The 24,382-nt window shown below is 32.0% G+C and overlaps 1 protein-coding gene across 1 annotated transcript in view; it reads left to right on the top strand.

Moving 5' to 3' along the window:
• The window catches only part of LOC116768854 (protein dachsous), a 132,494-nt gene that overhangs the window by 98,750 nt on the left and 9,362 nt on the right, over positions 1–24,382 (top strand). Inside the window, exons 3-8 of the mRNA XM_032659707.2 lie at positions 13,823–13,997; positions 14,783–15,250; positions 21,415–21,590; positions 21,663–21,892; positions 22,020–22,206; positions 22,507–22,930. Coding sequence (XP_032515598.2) covers positions 13,823–13,997; positions 14,783–15,250; positions 21,415–21,590; positions 21,663–21,892; positions 22,020–22,206; positions 22,507–22,930 — 1,660 coding nt within the window. The remainder of the gene's footprint in view (positions 1–13,822; positions 13,998–14,782; positions 15,251–21,414; positions 21,591–21,662; positions 21,893–22,019; positions 22,207–22,506; positions 22,931–24,382) is intronic.

Raw genomic sequence — 24,382 nt, 5'->3', positions numbered from 1 at the left:
TTTACATTAACATAAGCGTTATCCATTTTAAATACCACAAAGCAATTACTTGGCATAAGCGTCCGCACTGACAATGAAAACGAAACAGTATATGGGACAAAAAGCCGTAAGACTTGATTAAGCTCGCACGGGGTGGTAAGTATTGAAAAATAGTTGAAATCCTTTTTTTAAAACCAAATAAATATCGCTAATTAAAAACATGAAAACGTATAAGTATTTTTATTGATATGCTAATAGGGATAATGATGTACTTTAAAATGGCTCTTATTCTGGTAAATGACAAACATATTTCGCACATGGGTTAACGTTAAAAATCTTGATAAAAACTCTGTGGGGACATCGGGGCGTAAACAGAAAAGAAAAGAATCCGTATAAAATATCCCGAGGTGTCGGTCGGTACATGTTGCCTTATCTCGATTACGAACGCCGATCAATCAATGTTGTTTGAAAATTAAAATTTTAAACAATGCCCGTTGAAACCCGCTCGAACGGCCGTCTCTAAGATTTGACTTTCATAAAGAATCCAGAGGTGATGGTGCTCTTTGTGGTTTGCTTATGTGGACCTAGTTTAAATAACAATGTTTTAATATGACACAAAAAATTAAAAAACAGAAATTAACTTGATGTTTTAATTTAAACTTCTGACATGCCTCGAATTAAATACATTTTATACTTTCCTATATATCGTTTGAATTTCAAACAGTACAATTAAATAAATTTTAATGTAGAAACTATTAGAATTAAATCCTTTAATGAGGTATTAGATAAGATTAAAAATAAATGTAACAGCTGTTTACTGCGTTGAAACGTTCCACAGTGACAAATAATTCAAATTACTTAAATGGATATAATATCTTCGAGGCACTTATAATTATCAATCACAACCCGAGATTCTGACGTGAGCCACCCTTTAAATGTCTGAGAAAAATTGCAATAGCTTTAATCATAGCTTACTGCTTATATGTTATACGACTGTCGGATAATTAATATCGTTTTTCTATTGGACATGCTCAAGCAATGCTGCAGTCATAATCTCAATATAAATTGATATAAGTATTATTATTATAGATTAGTCACTGAGAACCATATTAAATATTTCTTTTCTCTTTATTAATTGTATTACTCGCTGTTTTTTCATTAATGTAATTTTTTCATGTAATATATATATTTTGTTTGTAGTATACTATTTTTAACGATCATCGAATGATAACCAGAATCATCTTCGTTGTGAGGAGATAGTGTGAAGTTGCTTCCAAATTCGAATCCTAAAAATTTCTTTCTCATTCTATGTATCCCTGGGTCACTCAGTCGACTTTTTTCATCCAAATTCCCAGTTCCCAAGGACAGCGACATATCTCCAACTATGTTGTAAATCTCCATTTAAGTTTCGCAATGAAAAATAAAACTTATCCAAAAGGTAAGTCAGTCCTATTCATAAGAGCCAAAGTTAGTTTAGACATTCCAATACGTTAGTTCTTGGACTATGAACTAAATCGTGTTGCTAAACACAATTGCTTTGGTCCAGATATGGATAATCTAGATTTGAACACTGTTTACATGCTATAATCGCAGAGATTTATCAAATGAAGTGGTAAATGCTAAGTAACTGAAATATGAAACTGAATTACAAACGAAGATGATATGATGGTGATGTTATGAGAAATCTTTAAACATTTTTGATTCTATGAAACGTATATGTGAAGTTGAGAATATAAAATATAAATAAAATTTATCGCGTATATAATTATAGTAACATTGTAATCGTTCACCCTTTGATATTTTGTTCTTTGTTAATTGGAAAACTTAAATTATCAACCTCTATTGTATGACAATATTAATTCATATAAATTATCATGTCACATCGAATCAACATTAGGTCCGGCAATAGAACCTCACCTTTAGATAATAAATAAATTGAATATAAATTTACTCGAAATCTTAATTACTAAATTGCTACGCCAGCAATAGATTACCTTTAATAATAATTCCTTAGTGAGATAATACCATAGCAAAATTTGCCACGTCATTTCTGGTAGTAATATGAAATAAAATTGGCTTCCATGTGAATTAAGATTCATGCACAAATTGCTTTTTCGTTCAACTTAAATTATAATCTTTTACGATACAAGAAAGTCACTAATTATCATGACATACTATACAGAATTATTGTTCTCTGAACAATCAGTAACGCAATTTAACCAAAGGTAAATTAGATTTCATTGCGGAAATACTATCTCTTTTGATAAATCAGAAATTGTAGTATTGATTATAATTCCACGATTTCTCATACGTGCTATTAGCGGAAGCTCTGCAAAATAAACAATCTCAGGTAGACACGACACAGCTCGGTGTGTAATTTACTACCTAACTACCCCCTTCTCTGAGATGCTTAAATTGAAACCAACCGCTTGTAGCCCATAACTCCGTTATATTGCCTAGCTGTCGTCACTATTATTATAGCAGTTGACTTTACTTAAGGTTTCCACCAGCTTATCTCGTTGCAAGAATTTCATATGATATTTTGAATTTAAACCTTCCATCCTAATAATAATGTTCAGACGACTTGCAAACTGTGTAAGTTACTTTATGAAAATAACATGCAACATGAGATATAATATATGATAGGCTTTGCGAGATATAATAATTTATTTAGATGACCTATTGATATGACTTCAGCTATTTCTTTTTCTGTTTTCGGTTATAATGTATTCCAATTAATTTGGTTTTTAATCATCTCTAATGAATTTAGTGAGATATCATGAATTACGATACGATTTTAAACTTTAATTAGATTCCAATATGTGGTGGAAATACAAAATTGTGCCCATTCCTCTAATTAAATTTCACCACAGAACCTCTTACTATCACAAGATTTACATCACTAAGGATAAAATGAATGTTGATGATCGCTTAATTGAATTAACGGTGAAATTTGATATAAAGCAAGTGTGCCAAGAATCTCCCATTAAAATCTATTACAGTGTTTAAGATAAGGAAGTATAATTAAAGGGAAAACTTTGTTATAATATACGAAAGCAGATTTATATTTTGCACAGAAGATATACACATTTTAAATGTATGAACTTTCTGGTTAAAAGCAAGTTTCCACTGGATAACATTTAGAAACTTATTGGAGATTAATAATTTTAGTAGATCTAGAACGACATATTGAGATAGTAATAATATTTTATACAATTCAGTATAGAAATGTCAGACATTTCTAAACTAATAAATTAATAAGGATAACTTTATGGGCGGACATGAATAGAATTACAAGATTAGTTTCATGATGTTAAGCAGATGGACATAAACCTATCTTATTTCATTAACAGAGGTGCCCACGAAAACGGCTCGGGTTAATCTGTGGCGCGGATGTAAATTTGATTAAGCTTCAACGACTAACAGTAGTGTGAGTATTTAAGAGACGGCCGGGATTATAACTTGGTATGAATATTAACTGAGATTATATAGAATTGCTAGGAATGTAAATTTAGTCTAGTAAATTTTTTTTCTACATGTTGCCTTGTGTTGATAAAAATATTTCAAAGTCCTCTATCTATTGGACTGTTTAATAGGTTATATTTATTTGTATGGTAGCAATAAATTGAAGTATTACGTTTAATATGATCATTATTTTGAATAGTTCTTAAGAGCTGATAGCGCCGTACAAAAAGGGTTCGATGTCACATCATCCGACCCATCCCGTTAATAGACACAAAGACATATTAATTGTTACTCATTATTTGGTGGCGTAGAAAGCGGGTCGTGAAAGACGGTAGTTGCTTGGTCTCACGTTAATAGTGTAGCATATCCAATAATTTGACTTTAAATGGATAAATTTGTTTTAGTTAAATCTCTTATATATATGTGTGTATGTATGTATGTGACTGTGTGTGTGGGTGCACTAAATGTGTAAATAGTTATTTAGTTGCGTTAAATATAATGTAAATAAAAAGAACAGTAATAAAGAAAAAGCTATTGAATTTAAATAAGATCCTCGGCTGGGCAAATATGTCTAATAAAAAGACTTACTAATGTTCTTTTCTGATACTTCAACAAAAATACTAAAAGATATAGCTACTTAGGATTTTCTTTTATTTTCTAATTTATATTTATATTCGTTCACATATGTTAATGTATGTAAAGTATTATTAAAGGAGAATATATAAGGGAAATAATATTGTTTATATGTCGTGGTTACCCTTATTCAGTCTCACGTATGCGAGATACGTTATCCGCGCTTTTGTCCCACCAGATGTAATTGTTGTCCTGTAATGAGTGCCATTCATTTGGTTAGAACTTACTTTGTATGCTCACTACGATTTATGCATTGATAGTGACTTGACCACTAAGGTTAAATGATTGTTTTATTTGAATAGACATTATATATAGATACCATACATTCCAATTTAACAGCTTAGAGAATTTTATTGTTAACAAAGTTGTTATTTTAGGATCATAAATGTTCAAAAAAAACATCGTTTCTCTTATAAAAAAAAGATTAATTGAAGAAAAAAAACCTTAAGTTTTATTCGTAAAATTAACATAATTATGTTTATGTTATACAATAACTGTCCACAGAATGTACACATCTATTTGCCAGTCACTCGATGCATCAGCGACGTCTCATTTCCAATATCATTTTCCAACCCACATAATTCCCACTAACTGTATAACATTGTAAACCAGAACCAACTAACCGGCTAGACGTCAGGGTTATTTAGGTAGACGTCGCAAAAAAGGTTGTCCCACATCATTAGCGAACAAAATCCAGTGACATCAAAGGACAGGTACGTCTTATTCAGAAGGAACATAAATAAGATGTGCTCCTAGTGAAATATTAGATGCAAACGAACGTAAAAATGTGGTAGCCCATTTACATTCAAATATGGCGGGGACCAGTGAAACAGATCCTGTCAGTGTTTTGCAAATAAATTTTAAAGATACAAGCGTGAATGGAATATTGCATTATGCTTTGTATAAAAAATAACAACACATTTTTTACTTTTATTTTAGTTTGACGCCGTAGAGACGTGTTTAATGTAACTTTTTATAATATTTTACTATTACAGTAACAGTATAAATATTTTATGAAGTTTTGATAATACATAATATACGATTACATTTCTGTGTATTGTATTAAAAGTAAAGTAATTCAGATATTTATTCAGTTTAACAGCCGATTTATAGCAATAAAGATTTACGACTCGATAGTTTGAAAACGTTGAACAAATTATCAAGTGGTATTTCCGAAACTGTCCAATTATTACTACGTGTTCACAAGCGAACTATTTAATTGCCCAAGTAAATATTCCCATTTAATTCGTCGGCACTAAGTCAAAGGTTTTGGATTTCAATTAAACATCCCAATAGGCGCAGCGCATTAATCATATGTACTAATAGAATGACCTAAACTCACCTGCTCGTAGCTCGTAAAGACTTGTGTAAGCAGATAAATATTGCTCTTATATTTTGTATAAATCTTAGTAATTCTAATTTATTTTAAATTAAATTGTTTCTATCTATTGTTCCAATTTTTTAGGCAAAAAAAGTTATTAACTATTTCATTGTTTTATTTGTTTTACGTTCACAAACTTTCAATCATTAAAAAAATAGTACGATTAGAATAGACATTCGTTAATTTCTATAAAATAGTTTTAGTTACGGACTATTATTACCTCACAGTGACTTATCATTTTATCTATTTATTCAAAATTATCATTTCCAACAATATTATAACTATTATATATAGAACCTACATTTTATAGGCTTACTTATCGCCAGGAAATAAATTTTAAACGCGGAACTTACTTGACAGTATCAGATACGAAGCAGATAATGCTAGACTTTCACAGATGCATTCATAGGCTTAGGTATTTAATAACCGACCCAGATGCTGACGGGAGCTGTTTCGAATAAAGTGCCTGTCCCCCGAGGATATGCATTACGTACTGCCTGAAAATATTCTAATAAAAATTTAATACTTGCTCTTGTAATTAGTTGGTGTCCCAGATTATTTTGGTTCTGTATGTGACGTTAATGCCAATGAGCAGGAGAGAGTTCATTCAGTTTTAATTATTATAATTATAAATAAGATTATTTTATATCGCTTATAAATCTTACGTTGGCCATTAATCTAAGTTTTAGCCCGTTTTCGCATCTGGAATACCTACGCATTGCAAGTGTTGTTTGACAACTGTGAAAGCGTAAATTGACTGTCACTACGCGATTTATTTTGTAATATTCAGCAATACTGGTTTTGATCCAATATCGCTTGTTTTCTCAGCTTATCCTTTGTAAGAATTTGTTTTTCTTTTGATAATTTTAAATATAATTGATAATGAAATACTTCAAGAATCGGAGCAGGATGTGATTTTTCGTTATTAATTACATGAATTGACGGTTTGAAAGTTATTCAATTAGATATCTTCTTGCATTTTCTTAAATAAAGCCTGTTGATGAAAATTTGTGATTGGGTTACGATGACTGTAAGCATCGAGTCGTGAATAGAATTTCGTATTAGGGGTACTATTGTATTAAATACCAAAGTTCAATTTACGAGTGCATTGAAATGACTAGCCTAAGTTTAGCAAACACTTTTCGTTAATGTGTTATTGCGTAACAATCAAATGTTTCTTAATACAAATTATGCATAATGACCGATATAAAGGCTACTGTTACCAACGATTGATCGAAAGAAATGACGAAATAATCAAACCGTCTTGGTATAGCTAATGCTTGACCTTACTCAAGGATTTGTTCCACAATTATTAATATTAATTAGGACATTTATAATAACAACGTTACTGTAAGTTACAGTGATCATATAAGTCCTTTATATAGTTAGCCAAATATAAAACATTGCCTGCATTGCCCTAGTGGTACACGGTGGCCGAGCAATCTCTCATTTCGCGATGCAATGTATCATTGTACCCAGCCAATGAGTGTGTCGGTATGGAGATGGTAATTTACTATCAATAAGCAAAGCCCTTATAATCTTAACGGATAGCGTTCATATATGACTTTGAACTATAATGCAATGCGCACAAATATGGAACGCGTATTTAATTGTAGATATCACAAGAAATAAGAAACTTTATACACAGTATAGAAACGAGTGTTTCGAATTAGGAGTAATGATAAATAAAATCATAACAAAAAAGATACCACGTCCAAAAGCAGTCATGACGTGTATCTGAGACCGCTGCCTAGCTCATTCTAATTAAGCGGCCAGCAAGAGATTTATAAGATATGGAAGCATTAGTGAGATTTATACCTAGTACTGAATAATGAGATAAAGCTAATGGTACTCGTGTAAACAGATTCCTAGACAAGTGCAATATTCACGAGAATCGAGCGGTTTTAATACAAGGACGTGCTCAATTTATTTTTGCCGCCATCATGCAACTTTGATTAGCCTCAGTTATTATATACGCTATTGTATTCGTTTGAATACAGCAATTTATTTTGTTAGAGGAATCTAAGATTTTATTGTAATTATGAAACGCTTGAAAACTTTACGCTTGACGTAAAATATATAATGGGTTCATATGTTTATATTCTACGAGGACGCTAGTATAGACGGAGCATAGATTTATTCATATTACGTTAGAGTCTAGACTATTAATTAAAATTATTATTAATCATAAAGCGAATATGGGAAGGATGGAAAAAAAGCTTTATAACTACAAACACCACTAATTATGCGGCGTAGATTAATGAGTATGCGAGTAGGTACAATTAGTTCAAATATAAAGCCTTATCAAATACCTGTCTCATAAAAAACTATGCGAAACTCAACTGACGGATTTTTTTGTCAGTTCCGTTGATAACAGTTTGAAATCAAGTTTTATAACATTACGTAACTCCTTTTCATATTTGTAATTAGAATAAAAAAATATATACAATATTATTATATTAATTAAAAGTTGCATATTAATTTTTTTCTTTTTAATTAATATAAAAAAATATATATATTATAATTTACTTTATTTCTATCATTAAATATATATAAAATATATATTTGGTTTATATAAACTTCATAATATCAGAAATGAATGTTGAATGTGGTAATTTTTTGTCTCGTAATAATTATTATCTGTGATTTTTAAATTCATAGCGAAGATGTCATGAGGGATTAAATAATAATCAGTTCGGTATTAGTGTCGTAGTCGTCACACTAGAGATTAGATTTATACTTGACATTGCGCAACGACGCCATTTTGAATGTCGTTGAGATACTCGTACCGAATTAGGGTTCACTAAAACATTTATATTACTTGTCATTGGCGAATTAATTTGATATTACAAATAAAAAATTGATCAATAATTATATTAATATAATTTATTTTATTCAAGTTCTAAAAACTCATTGTAAGGAATCCTTGTGAATCAATAAATATAATAAGCATTATGCGATAAAATCCTAACAGTTGGTTGTCATCTGGATGAAAAACTTCTAGTCGGACTGGTTATGAAAATCCAGCGTGGGCTGAACGAGATTTATCGCACGAGTTACTGTATAGGTCGGAAATGTAATGAAGGAACGATTAGTATATGTAGCTATGATTCTTTCACCAAAATTTTAATGTTTCTCAATGATTATAGTTTCCTAACTTACATTGCAATTTCTTTTCTGTATAAAGCGAACGGAACCATTAAATTTATTAACATTATCACATAAAATATTCACAAGAACATTAATAAAATATAAGTTACAGAACGTCCAGAATATAGCGTAGATTAATTTTAATTAATAAGGAGCCTTTGTTATAACCTAACTGTATTATTCCTTAAAGTTTAAATTAAAGCATTTTATCTTAATAATGTATATCAGAAGGCTACGCCAATTACTAGTATATGAATAACTCACAGCGATCCACTCATTTACATTTTCGATCTCGATTTTTGCTTAATTACATCCAGTCCTTAATTAGTACGGTTCATTGACCTCCGAATAAATAATATGAGATAGTAAAATCTAGACTCAACATCATTACAATATTTTAAGACAGACTCTTATTATTAAATATACTTCTAAATAAAAAACATTTGCTTTACTTTATAATTTTAGTTTATTTGTAACTACAGAAATGTCAGTATATTTTAATTATTGATTATATAAATATCCAAACTAGATATGACTTTTGTTCATAAAATATTATCTTAAATATCGTATACAGGAGCTTCACGTGTTGGTTGTTTTATAGTTTTTTGTAACAACGATACTGTCAGGTAACCGCCGAGTCAATGCTCAAACGTTCGTTCAAACCACCAGGGTGTTAATTTAGTTTTGATAAAGCCTCGGCTCTCGTCACCACGGATATCAAATAACGCTTCCGTCAACTGAACGCAGAATTTAAATACTCTTTAGATTTTATTCCCCGAGATCGTAAACACATAAATCGAACGTGAAATTCGTATTAGAAGGTAAATCTTTGTCAATATATGTGCACTTTGTTGTTGTCTGAAATTGAAGCGTCTTATTTTGTTAATGATGACCTCCGAAGATTGTAAATAGGAAGCATTGTTCAATCGTTACTCCCTGAAGTTTAAGTTCAAACCGTCATATAATTGTCGCCAGTAACAATATATTGCATAATATTTTCATGCCATCTGTACATTTTACACTTCAACTTCGTCCGTGTATAGTCTAACGATTTGTGTGGGTACCCATATACATTACAGTTTACAAGATAAATTAACCTTTCAGAGGGACACGCAGATAATTTTTAGCTCGTATTGTAGATTCTTTAAATATATTAATATCCTCGTCATTATTATTTAACTTGCCGTTTATTTTAAATTGGTTCTATGAGATGTTATAAGTTTATTTATTTTGTAATCTTTGTTGTTAATAAAAATGTAGAGACAGAGTTACAATTAACAGCTCGTTGATTCGTGACGAGTATATAGTAATAGGAATCTTTACTAAAGCCTTTAAAAACAAATTGTTAACAGTCGTTTAAATATATGTATAAAGAGGAAACCTTAAAAGGATAGCATTGCCTGCGGGTGCGGGTGTTCGTGTGAATTGCAACTATTATTAGCAAAACTTTTTATGTCAAGAAAACTATTGAATGTAAAGTCAATTTGAAAAATTTTTATGTTTTCCGTATATGTACGTTTCTTTTGATGAGAAAAGATATCGAGAATGTGATATTACAACGGTATGGTACATTCAACTCATTTGGTATTTTATACACAGTCGAGTGTCGTTGAAAGCTATCAGGAGACGCTAAAGTTTATAAAAATTAAGCGTCCCTTATAGCATTCCTAAGTACAAGGTAATTAGAAGAGTGTATCTGGTTCTAGAATGAAATTAGAAAAACCTGCCACGTATCAGCAACGTCAAACTAGGCAGGACGGCTTGACAGCTTGGTTAATGTGAAACTTTTTTATGTTACACGATTTATAATAATCGATTTGTCGACTGATACGATACTAATAAAGACGTTGATTTTAATTGTACGTATAAAAATTTACGTTCAACACGTCGAATATAAAGGGTAAATGTTTAAATGAGTATTCAATGACGACAATCTGAAATTAATTTCGTTTGTTACCAATACAAGTTTTTTTGTGGCGCAGTAAGGCAAATTAGAATTCTTCACTCTCACGATCTAGAATAGCCAGCTGGTTGTCTAGAAAATTTTAAGAATTGAAGGTAAAATATCAAATGGAAAAAAAATTGTATCGCTTCGAAGGTGTTACTAGAAAAGAGATATTAACAAAGAAAACAGTTTAAACTAAGTTAGTCATTCCCAAAGTTGCAATAAATGAAGGATCCTCACGTCTCACCGGTTGAGTCGTGCGATACATCGTATGTTTAAAACAACACAATAGTTTCTCAATTTAAGTGATTCGTTAGTTTTTGCTACACGCCAATGGCCGTGGCTATGTTGATTGGAATCGAAGCTGTAATGGCCTCAGTTATATCATTCCGTTTAGAATACTAAGTTTTTATTAAACCAACAAGTTTAATGATTACCAGGACTTCATTAATCTCTACTTGTTCTATAGATGCAGACGTTATCTTGATTCTATTCTAGTCTATTCTATTCATTTCTCTTCTATTCTATTCTATGCGCATATGTTTACCGTGATAATTGTTATTTATTTTACACTGCGTAATTTTAAAATATTGTCAAACATGAAAAATCTGATATTATGATATTTTTTAAATGTTTTAATTAGTTAAAAGCAAATAAATAAGCACCTTTAATCGAGTTATAGTAAAGGAATTTAAGTCAAAATTTCTAAAGTAGCTGCCATTTTAATTACAAATAATGAAAGATCCACGCCATTTAGGTCCTTATTTATTAGACGGTTGGAATCCAAATTTATATGACACAGCACAACAACTAATGGCACTACAAATCCTCATGAACCGGGCCCTGGTATTGTCCCTCCGATTTTATTTGTTTCACCGACGCTGCCTTTTTCCTTTTAACGCGGACAATTTTTAAATGGCTTACGTTTGATTCCATTATTGTGTGCCAATCACGCTGAATTACAATGTCCTTTAAGGGCGACCGAACAAAGTAGGAATCTTTATATCGTTACAAATAATTTATTTTGCGTTTTTGCATCAAGCGAACATGTTGTAAGGTTTATTTAGATGAGATTCCGTTGAATCGTTGCTTGAATTCAAACAAGTCGATTTTGACGTACTAACATATAGCAATAAGTATAGCACTCGCTCTTATATACATTATTCATTTACAATTTAGTTCGAATAGTTTGCAATGGAACCAGCTCTGTAATTGGAATGTCTTTTTCGTTATTGAAAGGTGTGCTGTGAAATTTTTTTTCATTGTCTCAACTATGAATTATACATAAGCTTCCACATTGCTCGCGTCAAACAGAAAATTTATATTATTTATTTAATGGCAATAAACAAAAATGTATGAAAGACATTAACCTGTTAACACATTAACGATAATGAAAGAATGTTTCAAAGAAGCGCTAGAAATCAATTTACTCTGTTCTTAACGTTGATTTTAATCTTCAAAGGGTCAGGCGAAAAAATATTAGCGGTCACATTAAAGTGCCTAATTGAGACGTGAGAGATACAAGTAACACTTTTATAAAACATTTTAAGCACACCGTGTTAGCGAGTACGCAATAAATCTCTATGTGGCCATTCTTATCTCATACTGTGGTAGCCGATAATAGCCTGTGTCAACTTGCTTGAAAATTTAAATATAAACAACTTAAGTACTTTGGTATCAATTTAAAAGGCGACCGCAGCATTATCTGGCAGTTGTCATATTTCCAAGAGCCGATAGCGCCTACTTATTATATCTTGAGATATTTAATATTGTTTGTGTGAGAAAGCTGCAATATATAAATAACTCATTCCTATACTTATTTACTATTTGGTAATGTGTTATTTTAATTTTTGAGTATTATTTTTGCTATTTATATCTAAACTCAGATCCATAAGTGTTGGTATGTTTAAAGTCATATATAAGGCAGTCGTACGAATAAATTGTTTTAATAATTAGGAAACCATAACTCTTATTGACTCGATAAAATACTAAAATAATTCATATCAATGAAGACAACAGGAAAATGTGTAAAATTACTAATATTTAAAAGTTGTTTTGTTTTATCCCTTAATTTCCAACTAATAAAGTCGGAAATCGATTGTACCGATTTACTTCTGCAAGCCCAGCCATTTATCTTCTCTTTACACTCAGACGCAATTAATCAGGAGGCGTTGTCACATGCATACTGCTCCTAAGGTTCAAAAACACCGTAAAATATTTTCAAACGACATTAAACCTAAATTCAATCAGCTTGGTTGCAATTTGCCTTGAAAATTACTCGAGACTTTAATAGCTGCGTCGCTGATGATACAGCACAGTGTGATAAAGAGAAAAAGATGATTTCGAGCTAATTATCGACAATGTACCGATTTTTTTGCGACCACTTAACACCTTCTCTGTCAAATTGTTTTATTTTCGATGCAATCTTACTTAGAAATGCCATCGTGCTATTGGAAAGACCATAAAGGCTTTACTTATCACACAGATTCCTTTTCTGGCACAATTAAGTTTGAATTATTTTATTTGGCAGAAGTGTGAAACGCTACTATAGGTTTTCATTGCCTGGTTGTCTTACTTCAAAAATGTCATATTTATTAAGTATGAAGAAAAGAATCTATGAATGTCTTCCCATTTAATGTTACTCCCTTTAACAATGGATATTTTAATGCTATAAATATATCCGTTGCCAGAAAAAACGTATTATATGCAATAGCATTTTTTGATGAAACTTATATTTAAGAACATAACCTGTTAATTAATTAGAGGATAAACTAAACGCTTGCTGTCTTCTCAATGCCATTATATCAGCGACCGCACAGAGGACTTGTCAATTTTATATAAAATAACCTTTATTAATTACGATTCTTATCTAGATAGCACTTGGACAATTATTTGTGTATTTGTAAAGGAAATTGAAAAGTGATAGCTTGCACCTTCATTAACATGCGTAGGAATGTAAGTCTAAGTCATCACGCAATAAGGATCGAAATTCATGGATGGGATAAATGATGTCTTGCGAATTGTACATAATGTTAATAGTATGGCGGTATTATTATCATATTTCATTCGTCGAATCGTATGTTGCAGCAAATTAATACTTCAAATATTACATTAATAATTTGTTAGAGAAAAACAGTGGGGAATACTATTTCTGGCACCGAATGCAATTAATATACCTTATAAAAATCTCATGATAAATTTCACAGCTGGACGTAATACTTTGTCATGACTTTCTTCGCTGATACTAAACAAATATCTCTTATTTACAGATGTCAGCGATTGATCCTGACTGTGGCGTAAACGCTATTGTCAACTACACTCTGGGAGATTTCCTAGCACGCCAGTTTTCTATCAAGGCTGATTCAGGAGAGCTTTGTGTATCAGCACCACTGGACTATGAGGCAAATTCAGACTACGAGTTCCCTGTTATTGCCAGTGATAGAGGTAAGCGTACTTAAGGAACATTAAATTATATTAGTATCAAATAGACCAATTCAGTTTCATTTTGTTGGATCAGCTTCAGTGTTCTCGTCACCTGTCATTATAACACCATCAAAGTAGTAAGTAGAAACAATGACCGCTGTAGAGGTTTTTGTCTTCCATTCATTATCAATTGGAAGCAATAAGTTTAACAGTGACAGTATAGCTATGCATATATAGTATGAAATAAAGCACCGGCGAAATGCCAGGGGAATAAATTCCAAAAGTGTCGGCTCTTGTCCTGCCGCTGATTTATGGAACGAGTATATTGAACTATTACTATAGGTTTTTATTTCGAACGGCGGCTGTCAGTGCAAAGGATTTTCGGTAGTAGTTTTGGGCATCCGATAATGAAAATTCTTTAAACTAATGATATTTTGTTGTATCTAGAAAAATAATATGTCCGAATGTTGTCAATCTCAGAAGACAAATATAAGAATTATGAGCAAGTACACGTGAGAACAAATTTTTAATACCTTTGTTTATCATTATGATAATCAAAATTTAATTTAATTGATCATACTGTATAACCTGTACTTCTTAAGAGGTATTCCACAAAACAGACGTGTATATTTTTATTATGCACCACAATTTACAAACCTCATCCGAGCACGGCGAACATCATTTTATTATCACAAACATGTAACGAAAACGCGTTGACATCCGTATAAATCAACCGCCTGTCAATTAAACATAGCATTACAACAATACACCGACAATCAAGAGACCAATTATTTATTTATTCGCAGGGGGCCTGTCCACGACCGCAATGGTGAAGATTCAACTCCTCGATATAAACGACAATGTTCCGGCCTTCACAGTGAAAGATTACAACGTCTCTCTGAAAGAGGGAAGGATATCTAGCAACGAGCCTATAGTGGCTGTAACAGCCGATGATGCCGATTCAGGCAGATTCGGGACCGTCACGTACAGAATAGTCAACGGGAACGACAATGATGTATTCAGAATAGATAGAAGTACCGGAGAGATATTTATAACAAAACCTTCGTTGATACAAGCCAGTGGAAAGTTTGATTTAGAGATATCAGCAACGGATGGAGGCGGATTAGCAGCACCACAAGGAGCCACCGTCCACGTCAACGTTATTCCCGCTGGAGTTGGTTCAGCATTGTTTGATAAACCCAGATATAATTTCCGCGTGCGAGAAGATGTTAGAAGCGGAACCATCGTTGGAAATCTTAAGGCCACGGCTGGCGGTAAGTTTAGTATATTATATTTCAAAGAGAAGATGTTCTTTCTCTTATAAAAAACTTATGTTTTGTCATACGTACAACAGCGACACCAAACTAATGAGGTAAACTAATTAACACGTTGAAACCTAAAGGTTGCGGTGGCTGAATATAGAAATAGGTTAATAAAAGTATGCAGTACCACTTCCATAAAGATTAGAAATAATACAGTGCATATGAATGATAGAACATATTGTGATAAAGGATGAAATAAGATACAATTATTTCGTTAAATATTACAGACACACAATACAGATCGATAAGATTCTAACAATGGGAAGTCTGTAAGCAAACAGCCCCGACGTTTGGTGTTACGTACAAAGAATATCACATAGAGACCTAGTAAACATTCATGTTTGAAAACAGTTCACTACCGAGGAATCGAGTTAGTTAAGGCTCCATTTTGGCTAACAGATTTATCAACATTGGTTCTATTTATGGTTTTAAGTGAAAAATTATAAAAGAGTGCCTCTTTCATGTACTTACCGTTTGATGTTAATTATACATACAAACTTTTAATTGTAAAAAAAAACAAATAAATAACTGTTTGTTAGAAAATATAATGAATTCAAATCTAGAATACAGGAAATATAATAAAAAAATATTTAGTTGTAAAGCCACTATTCTATACGAGTAAGAAATTACAATCGCAAATTAATAAGCTCGACATCTTTACTTTAGACCAGGGTCTTAAAAACATCTGTGCATAAAACACGTAAGCACCATTGTCTAAGTACACTCACGACCGGGTGATGGGCAGCCGTCCTTATCCACGCTCATACTATTCTTATATGACTCTTTATACTTTCTAATCCCGGAATAACTTTGAATCGTAATCACCTATACTTTGGAGGATATAAATATATTGAAATAACGATATTTGTATGCTTTACGTACCTCACATTTAGTATGTGGTCGATTTTAACCGATAAAATTATTCGTTTGGTAAAAAATGCCAGAACACTTGAGACAATCCGATTGGTCGGTATGAATGTGGTATTACATTAAGTTCTGTGCAATCATTTACTTTTTTAAAATGTGTTTTACGTACCTGTAAAATTGTAAGGTATGCGAGAAATTGTTGGGGTTTGTTATTACATGAATCAGAAACGTGTTCAACTTAAAGGTGCCACTTGAACTTAAATTTTGAAACTTTAAAAAGGTGTTAACAATTTACAAAGTATATTACAATATAAATAAAGTAAATACGGATATCATAAACATATTAATGGGTCTGTTAAGGTTGTATTCATCTTGTAGAATATTGTTTCAGTGTTCAATAATTGCATAATATTAACTTTTATTTTATATATTCTCAGATTTTGTATTCAAATAAGTATTTATAGATCAGCAGAGGTTTTGTCGAGTTTCAATACATATATTCACACAAGACATAACAGCCGTATCTTGTAAAATAAAACAGCAAGGACTGTAGAAGTTCAAATATTTTCAAAATAAATGTTTGAATTAATGTTAACAGTAATGTAATTATAATAATTTCAATTTAAAAGAATACAAATTAACATATTCCAAAGACTTTACAAATGATTGCTTTCGGTTGGAAGTAAAGTTATCTTGTACGAGACCACGTTTATTCTGTTGCGAGTCGGCGCACTGTAAATCACTGAATTGCGAGCTCCGTTATACGTTGAGCACTTGTCCATGGGAATACTAAGGCTAGGCCGTTGTTGAAGGTGTTTCAGATTCAAACTTAAAGTGGCATGATTCGTGCACTTTTCTTTAGATAAGTTTGTGGCTCGGTCGATCTAAAGTAGGCCTCTTAAAATGTCGTATATGCGACAAACGTAGCATCATTAGAAAGTACAAAATAACAGGTCTTATTGTATATCTATTTTAGACAATGACTAGAATAAAACAGCTTCTAGGCATACTGCCTTTGAAACCACTATCACAAACATAATATACAATGAAAACGATATTTCTATTTTATTAAATAATATTTTTTTTGTGATATTAAATACCAACAAGCTAATATATATTATATGTACTCGAATGCAAATCTTGTGTGGCACAGTGGTATCAATAAATTGATAAGCAATTAACCCTCGATCAGAGGCAGCGGTATTGCAAATCAAAATCTTTAGATTGAGAAGATACCGCTTAAAAATTATCCAGCATTGTATGGTTTGCGTTTGGTGCAAAGTAAGAGAAGTCACGTTTCTGCATGTATTCTGTATATAAACTAAGCGTGTTTTATGTCCTCCAGCCCGGGCATTTATACTTATAAACGTTTTCAGCCTCGATTCCGTGAAATGTAATATATTAATAATGAATATTTATAATTATAAAATTTGCTGGAATTAAAGGAAATATCTCGAGAGGCTTGACTATCTAAATAGAAACCATAAGATTTGTAGCACACCAAGCCGTATGTTAGCTGCATGATGTTATAAACCTGTTTTAAAAGCTGTTATTTAATATTGTTTTATTATTATTCTCAGAGCAGTATATTGTATGTTAATTAATCGCTATCTTTTACAACTTAGCACCAAAACAAGGATGGACAGAGAAACTCAAAGTTTAATTAGAAAGAGCACCATAATATTAAACACCAATGGCCAAACGCACGCCCCCATAGGATTTATAGCCAACTTGCCTCGAGATAAACATCCATTAATTAAAAAAATATAATTTAATGAGACCAGACATGTTTAAAATGTGATTGCCTGACTCCGGAACCAATTTGTTTCGATGTTGCTTTTAGGAGTTACGAGTTACACGGACACACATACAATTATATATTTTAAGGAGGACAGTTTAGTAATAATATTGGTTTCGAATACAAAAAAATCTTCATAAAAGCCTCTTTGTAGTGAATTTTTAATTAATGAATATTAAATAAATATATACAATATAACGTACGTTAAAATTATCCCAGGTTAACATTAAAAATATGTATACATAGATACACAAACATCATTCGTAAGACTTTAATATAAAGAATACGAATAACAAGTTCGACCAATTGTAATTTATCATCACATAATAAAATGAGCTTTTCTAAAGTTACGCAATAAAAGGGTTAATGAACACGCGTGTGGTCCGACAGCTAACATTTAATCAATATTAGATTAGAAACACCTCCAGTTACGAGATAACAATTATCTGTCTATAAGCTGATGTATCCAACATTTGAATCACATAAAAGTAAATAAAAATATGAAGGAAATTATTAGAGAATTATGGTGGTCTATACTAGAAAATAGATAAAGACATTGCAAAGATAGAACAGCCCAGGTTCGCATAAGTATATACGCCTTGTTTATAAATCATTTTAGGGGTTAAAAGTCAAAGCAAACTCAGTGCGTTATTACTAAATGCAAATCTTGGGAATGATTACGAAATGCCACGGAAAATACAGTATTAGCTACTTTGTAACAAACGAATGCCTAGTAACTTATTAACTACGTTACTATTTTACGCTTTGTGTTTGATATGCTGATATCTGAAAGGATTTGTAATTTATTTTTAATTTAAACTCATATTAATGTAAAAAATAATTGCTTTTTTGTCTAATAGTACAGGTTGTTTTGTTATTTATCTAAGATTTTAACCTAAAATATGAAGTCCAAATAATGAACGGTTATATTTTTTATATATCGAAAAATCAAAATGTGGTTCACGCTTTCTTGCAAAGCAACACGACTGAAAATTTGAAATTCAATCCCAAGAAATCCAAGGATACACCCGCGGAGACCAAAGCGCTTGGTGCAGCCGAATAAATACAACCTCCAACCGAGGTCGACAAACCGAATCCTGGCGACAGTTTTTGCGAGGATGTTTCTATACTTCTTTTTTGAAGCCAGCCACAATTATTTTCAAGTTTTTTCTCAACGTTATTTGGATGGACTGCAAGTGAAATTGTTTACACGATTTATGTGTTAAAATCTTAAGCGATTAAGTGTTTATTTGCAAAGTCCATGATGGCACCCGTTGTTCATGGCTATACTTAAATTATTATCACAAAATTTTACTTTTTGCCATTTCAATTCCTTACCCTTCAAGGGCTTTATTTATTTTAGCAATTCTTCTATTTCATTCTTCAGAATGTAATGAAATTTTTATTTTGTTATAAACCAACCCGTTTTTATAAGTCCTATTTTAAAAAAGATTTTACATTTCTTTACTTCTCAATATATTTTAATTAATTTGAATAAACATACAGATGTCGTGACTGATATTTGTCACATGAACCAGCTCTCTCCCTTTAGAGATAATCATTCAGATAATTAATTCATTAAATTCAAATCGAGAATCAAATAATTCGCATAGGCGATCTTTACAACTCTTAATTGATGCCAAATGTAGCCTCGTGAGCGAGATAATCGCGGTGCCACTAAAGATTTCAATTTAGAAGGGTATTTCTGAATATATTTTGAAACAGGGCAAGTAAGCCACTTTGTGTATTTAGCTAATGAATTAAGACCTGCACAAAGGTCACAAACACCTGTCCGAAGCACAACATAGCTGATTCAGAAGAGATAGCTTAAATGTTTCCCATAAGGTTCGAACTAAAATATACAAAAAAAGTACTTTCTTTTTGAATATGTAACAATGATATTTAATAGATAAATTACTTTAAAATTCATTTACTTTTTTTTTAATTTTCATATACTTTTATAATTTAAGTTTAATATTTTTCTGTATCGCTTATGAACGTATATCTTATAAACGTTATTATCTGTGACCTTCTAATAAACCAAGAAAGCAGTAAATTGACTATTCAAAAAGGAACACAACGTAACAGTCGGTTCTTAAAATCTTCGAAATAAAACAATCGCATCAGGCTCTATAAAGAGCTAAAGGACAAAAGGAGGTCGCGGGAGTGCCGCAGGGGGGAGCTCTCGGACCAGTTACAGAAACAAAGACTGCTGGGCATGTCGCCGAATAAAACCGTATATCAATCTCATTGCGTCAACTGTCCTGCCGAAAACGACCGACGAAAAAACGCATCCGCAAAAAGAAAACCAGAAAAAAATATACGACAATGAATCGCTTACACTGTGAGAAGTGCCAATTAAAATTTGATAGATATAAAGCGGTATTCGCCTGTCGTCAGCTTCTGTAAATAGATTTTGTGAATATATGTATTTGTGGGCAGATTATATTATCTTCAGAATCAATAATGGACGTTGATATAAAATTAATTTTAACATTTTCTATTCGTTCTAAATATATTCAAAAAACATAAACACGAGAATGTATCCCTTAAACGTTCGTTTAGTAACCACCGTAAGTTCTAAGGTAATATTTTAAGGACCTTTCGACCTTGTGAGACTAGATCGCTCTGAGATAATACATTTCTATCGCCGCGTCGCCTTGCTTAAACAAGACATAAATGTTCGTAAGATAAAGTATTACAGGCTATCCGAAGTTGAAAGTAAAACTATATTACATACGTATTTATAGCTTTCTTAGTTTGATAGTCAAAGTGCATTGAGATATGCTACATTATTGTTCACTAACATCGTTTACATCAGGCTATACAGAGAACTATTATTTGAAAGAAGTGTCATTCTCATAATAATATATAGACGGTATTTTATTTATTCTGATCTTATTGAATCTAATTGAACTTATAAAACAATTCAATATTACATACAAAATTACAAAGTTATCTTACGGTAGTGTGCTTACAGAAAAATATATACTTTATGAACAATATCACACGCAATCACTGAGTCACATATAATTTCTCAATACCAACCTGGTTAATTATGTGATAACAATCAAAGCGATTGTTTTTAAATTATTGTTGATCTGTCATTGTCTTCGTGTCTGAAATCTAAGTAAGTAATTATCGGCGTGTATCGAATGTACGATATAACCTGTTTCATGCAACATTGTTGCCGCATACCTTGATCACTTAGAAGCTGCTATTGATTCCTTTATAAATTGAATGATGACATTGGTTATGTTCTTTACGGAATAACTCTTTAAACACATAAAAATATACTAGACAAACCATGTCACCTACTTTATGAATATGAATAAATCAAAGTATTATAAATATGTTATTTGAAATAGTTATTTTAGCAATTCAGACCTAAATTTCATTTTCCTTCATAGAGATTCCTAAAGCAATGTTTATATTATTATATTTGTTTCAGGCAAACAACTAGTGCGCTATAGCATTATATCAGGCGATATTGACAATCACTTCACTATAGAAACACATACAGGGGCCATTAGGACTTCAAAGTCATTAGATCGGGAGACAACATCGTCCTACTTATTAAATGTTAGAGCTGCCACAGGAAACCCGCCAAGCTATGACCAGACTCAGGTAAACTAATTATACTGTATACTGTAACAATTATGAATTGTCCTTACTAAAAATGAACTTTACTGCACGTAGGTACAAATAACGTTAGAAGACGTTAATGACAACGTACCAGAATTTGGCACTTCGTCAGTTAGAGTGTCAGTGGCAGAATCAGCACAAATTGGTTCTATTGTGTATGCTGCGAGGGCAACAGACGAAGATGAAGGAAAAAATGGAATGGTCACCTACCAACTGGTGTCAGCCACCGGGCCCGCTAATACTTTTGCTGTGAATTCACAACATGGATTGGTTACGTTGTTAAGGTATTCTGTTTTTTTGAATAATATTTTTTTATTGATTAATATTACTAGCTTAGAAGTCAAAAAAAGATATGAAAATTATTTTTCGTTTCTTTTTTTAAACCTTTTATAATATTGTAATTTGTTGCAGATTATTGGATTACGAAAATCTTGTACGTCACACAGTAATAATATCAGCTCAAGACAGTGGGAATCCTCAGCTCAGTGCTAACCTGACTCTTGTCGTTGATGTCCAAGACATTAATGACAACAGTCCAGTATTCGAGCACGACACTTATACCGCTAATGTCTTAGAATCAGATGCTGTTAAAACTAAGGTGAGAACTTCTCAACACCAGACTCGAAATAGGATTAATATTGTATATTTTTTTATATTCTATAATACACTTAAAGTCGGGGTGTGTATACTGGGATCGCCTCATAATAAGTTTTTTTTTCTACAAGAAATAAGAGAGATTTATTTGAGACATTATTTTGATCATTTATAATATAAATATAAGTTACATAATTTCTTGTTGTACCACTTTATTCAATATTAGTTTCATATGTTACAAATATGTATGTATGTGTTAAGGTTAAAAATGTATACCAATGTAAAAGAAAAAAATTCTTTTCAGATATTAGAAGTACAAGCTATAGACAAGGATACTGGTAACAATGCTCGCATAACCTATCGCGTGGTATCAGAGAATAATACAAACGAAGAGCATTTCAAAGTCCAGCCTAGTACGGGTTGGGTTTACCTCGCTAAGGCACTCGATAGAGAGTCGATAGCTAAACACAAAATGACAATAATAGCAACAGACAATGGTATCCCACCGCTGTCAACGACTGCAAGCCTTATTGTCAATGTTGTGGATGCTAATGATAATGATCCAGCGTTCTCGCAGGCTTCTTATGAATTTCTCGTTGAGGAAAATCAAAAAGTTGGTGCTTTCGTAGGAAAAATCTCAGCCACTGACGCTGATATAGGGGACAATGCTGTTATTAAATACAGCCTGTTTCCATCTAATACCAGTTTCGTTGTCAATCCCTCTACAGGTATTTATAATTTAATTCTATATAATATTTTCTTTCGAATCACACTCAATAGTAAAGCGAGATATATTTTTTATAGTAGTGGTCAGTCTGTTTATACTTTTTTAATTATCTGTTTTACATCATACCCCTTACCACAATTGCCATTAGGGCAGAACGTTTTATTTAACAACATTTGACTTTAAAACAATGAACGTTAACTTGATTTTATCGAGTGGAGCATCCTCACTAGTATTTGATCTCTGCAAGAATTATCCCTGCCGCTAACCACTCAGCTTTGTTTACGCTGTCGGTGCCTTTGAAAATTAAAACCCAAAGTATGTTGTGACTTAAGACTCATCGACTAAATAAATATACTTGAACAAACAAAACTGCATTAATACCTGCACAATTTAAAGAAATAGGGAGCAGTCTATAGTTATTGTTTGTCGATCTTTTCATGAACATTGCGTAGTTTTAAATTACAATTTTAGTTCTCATATTTTTTATTGATATATATTTTATAAACCCAATTTATTTTAAATATATCTGATCCCATTAGAGGTGAAATTTTATTAAGTATATAAAGCGGGTAGGGCCTGTTCATAAGACTTCATGGCCGGTTTACGATGGAAATCTGAATTTCGATATGGAGCAATAAAAGATGGGGGTAGTTATCGCCTTAACTGACTGATCAATGGTGCGGTGTTCCATCTCAATTTGGCTTATCAGAGATCGACACCCCGAAGCTAGTTAGCGCATCTTTAGCGATCCAGCTCCAACTGGAAATAAATCATTGCCAATGACAACTGTATGCAGTCGGTCCTACTGATAGGGAATTCAGATTTCAACAGGTGCTTTTTCGGCGGGCGACCTCTTATGTACATAATCGCTCCTGACTTGTTTGTTTTATACGTCGTCGGCACTTTAACGATGGTATTTGACGGAGAATTTAGACACTTAAATCAATTGTTAGTGCCAATTACTTGGCAATTTCAACATTGAGGTCATAAATTTGGATTCTTCACTAAAATCACGTAAATATAATTTTCAATGTCTTCTAGAAGATGTTATTTCTCATAGTAGTAACATAAAGCGTATTTCTATTCACATTAATTCAATAAACTTGAAATGTTATTTATACAAGATAACTTTCGATAGTTTATCATGATGAATATTTACTACATTTTATAAACAGTATTTGCCGTTGATTTATAGGCCTTCAGGGACATCTTTAAATATAAAACAATAAATGCAATTTATATTTTTATGTTGACTTCTTATACATATAACCATTACATGAGACAGCGACTATGAATTAATGAGTGTCAATTTAAAGTTATAAATGTCGCTGCATGCACATTTGCCGTGACCCGCCATTAACTATTATTAAAATATTGCTATGTAGGAGCCTCGCCATTCTCTCATAAGTTTTATTACTCTCCCCACCACGCCTGTCTCGTCTGTCGTCGACTG

Source organism: Danaus plexippus, chromosome 4 (genome assembly GCF_018135715.1).
Source record: "Danaus plexippus chromosome 4, MEX_DaPlex, whole genome shotgun sequence".
Lineage (NCBI taxonomy): Eukaryota > Metazoa > Arthropoda > Insecta > Lepidoptera > Nymphalidae > Danaus > Danaus plexippus.
The sequence above is the reverse complement of the archived record's forward strand: the minus strand, read 5'-3'. Positions and strand labels throughout refer to the sequence as shown.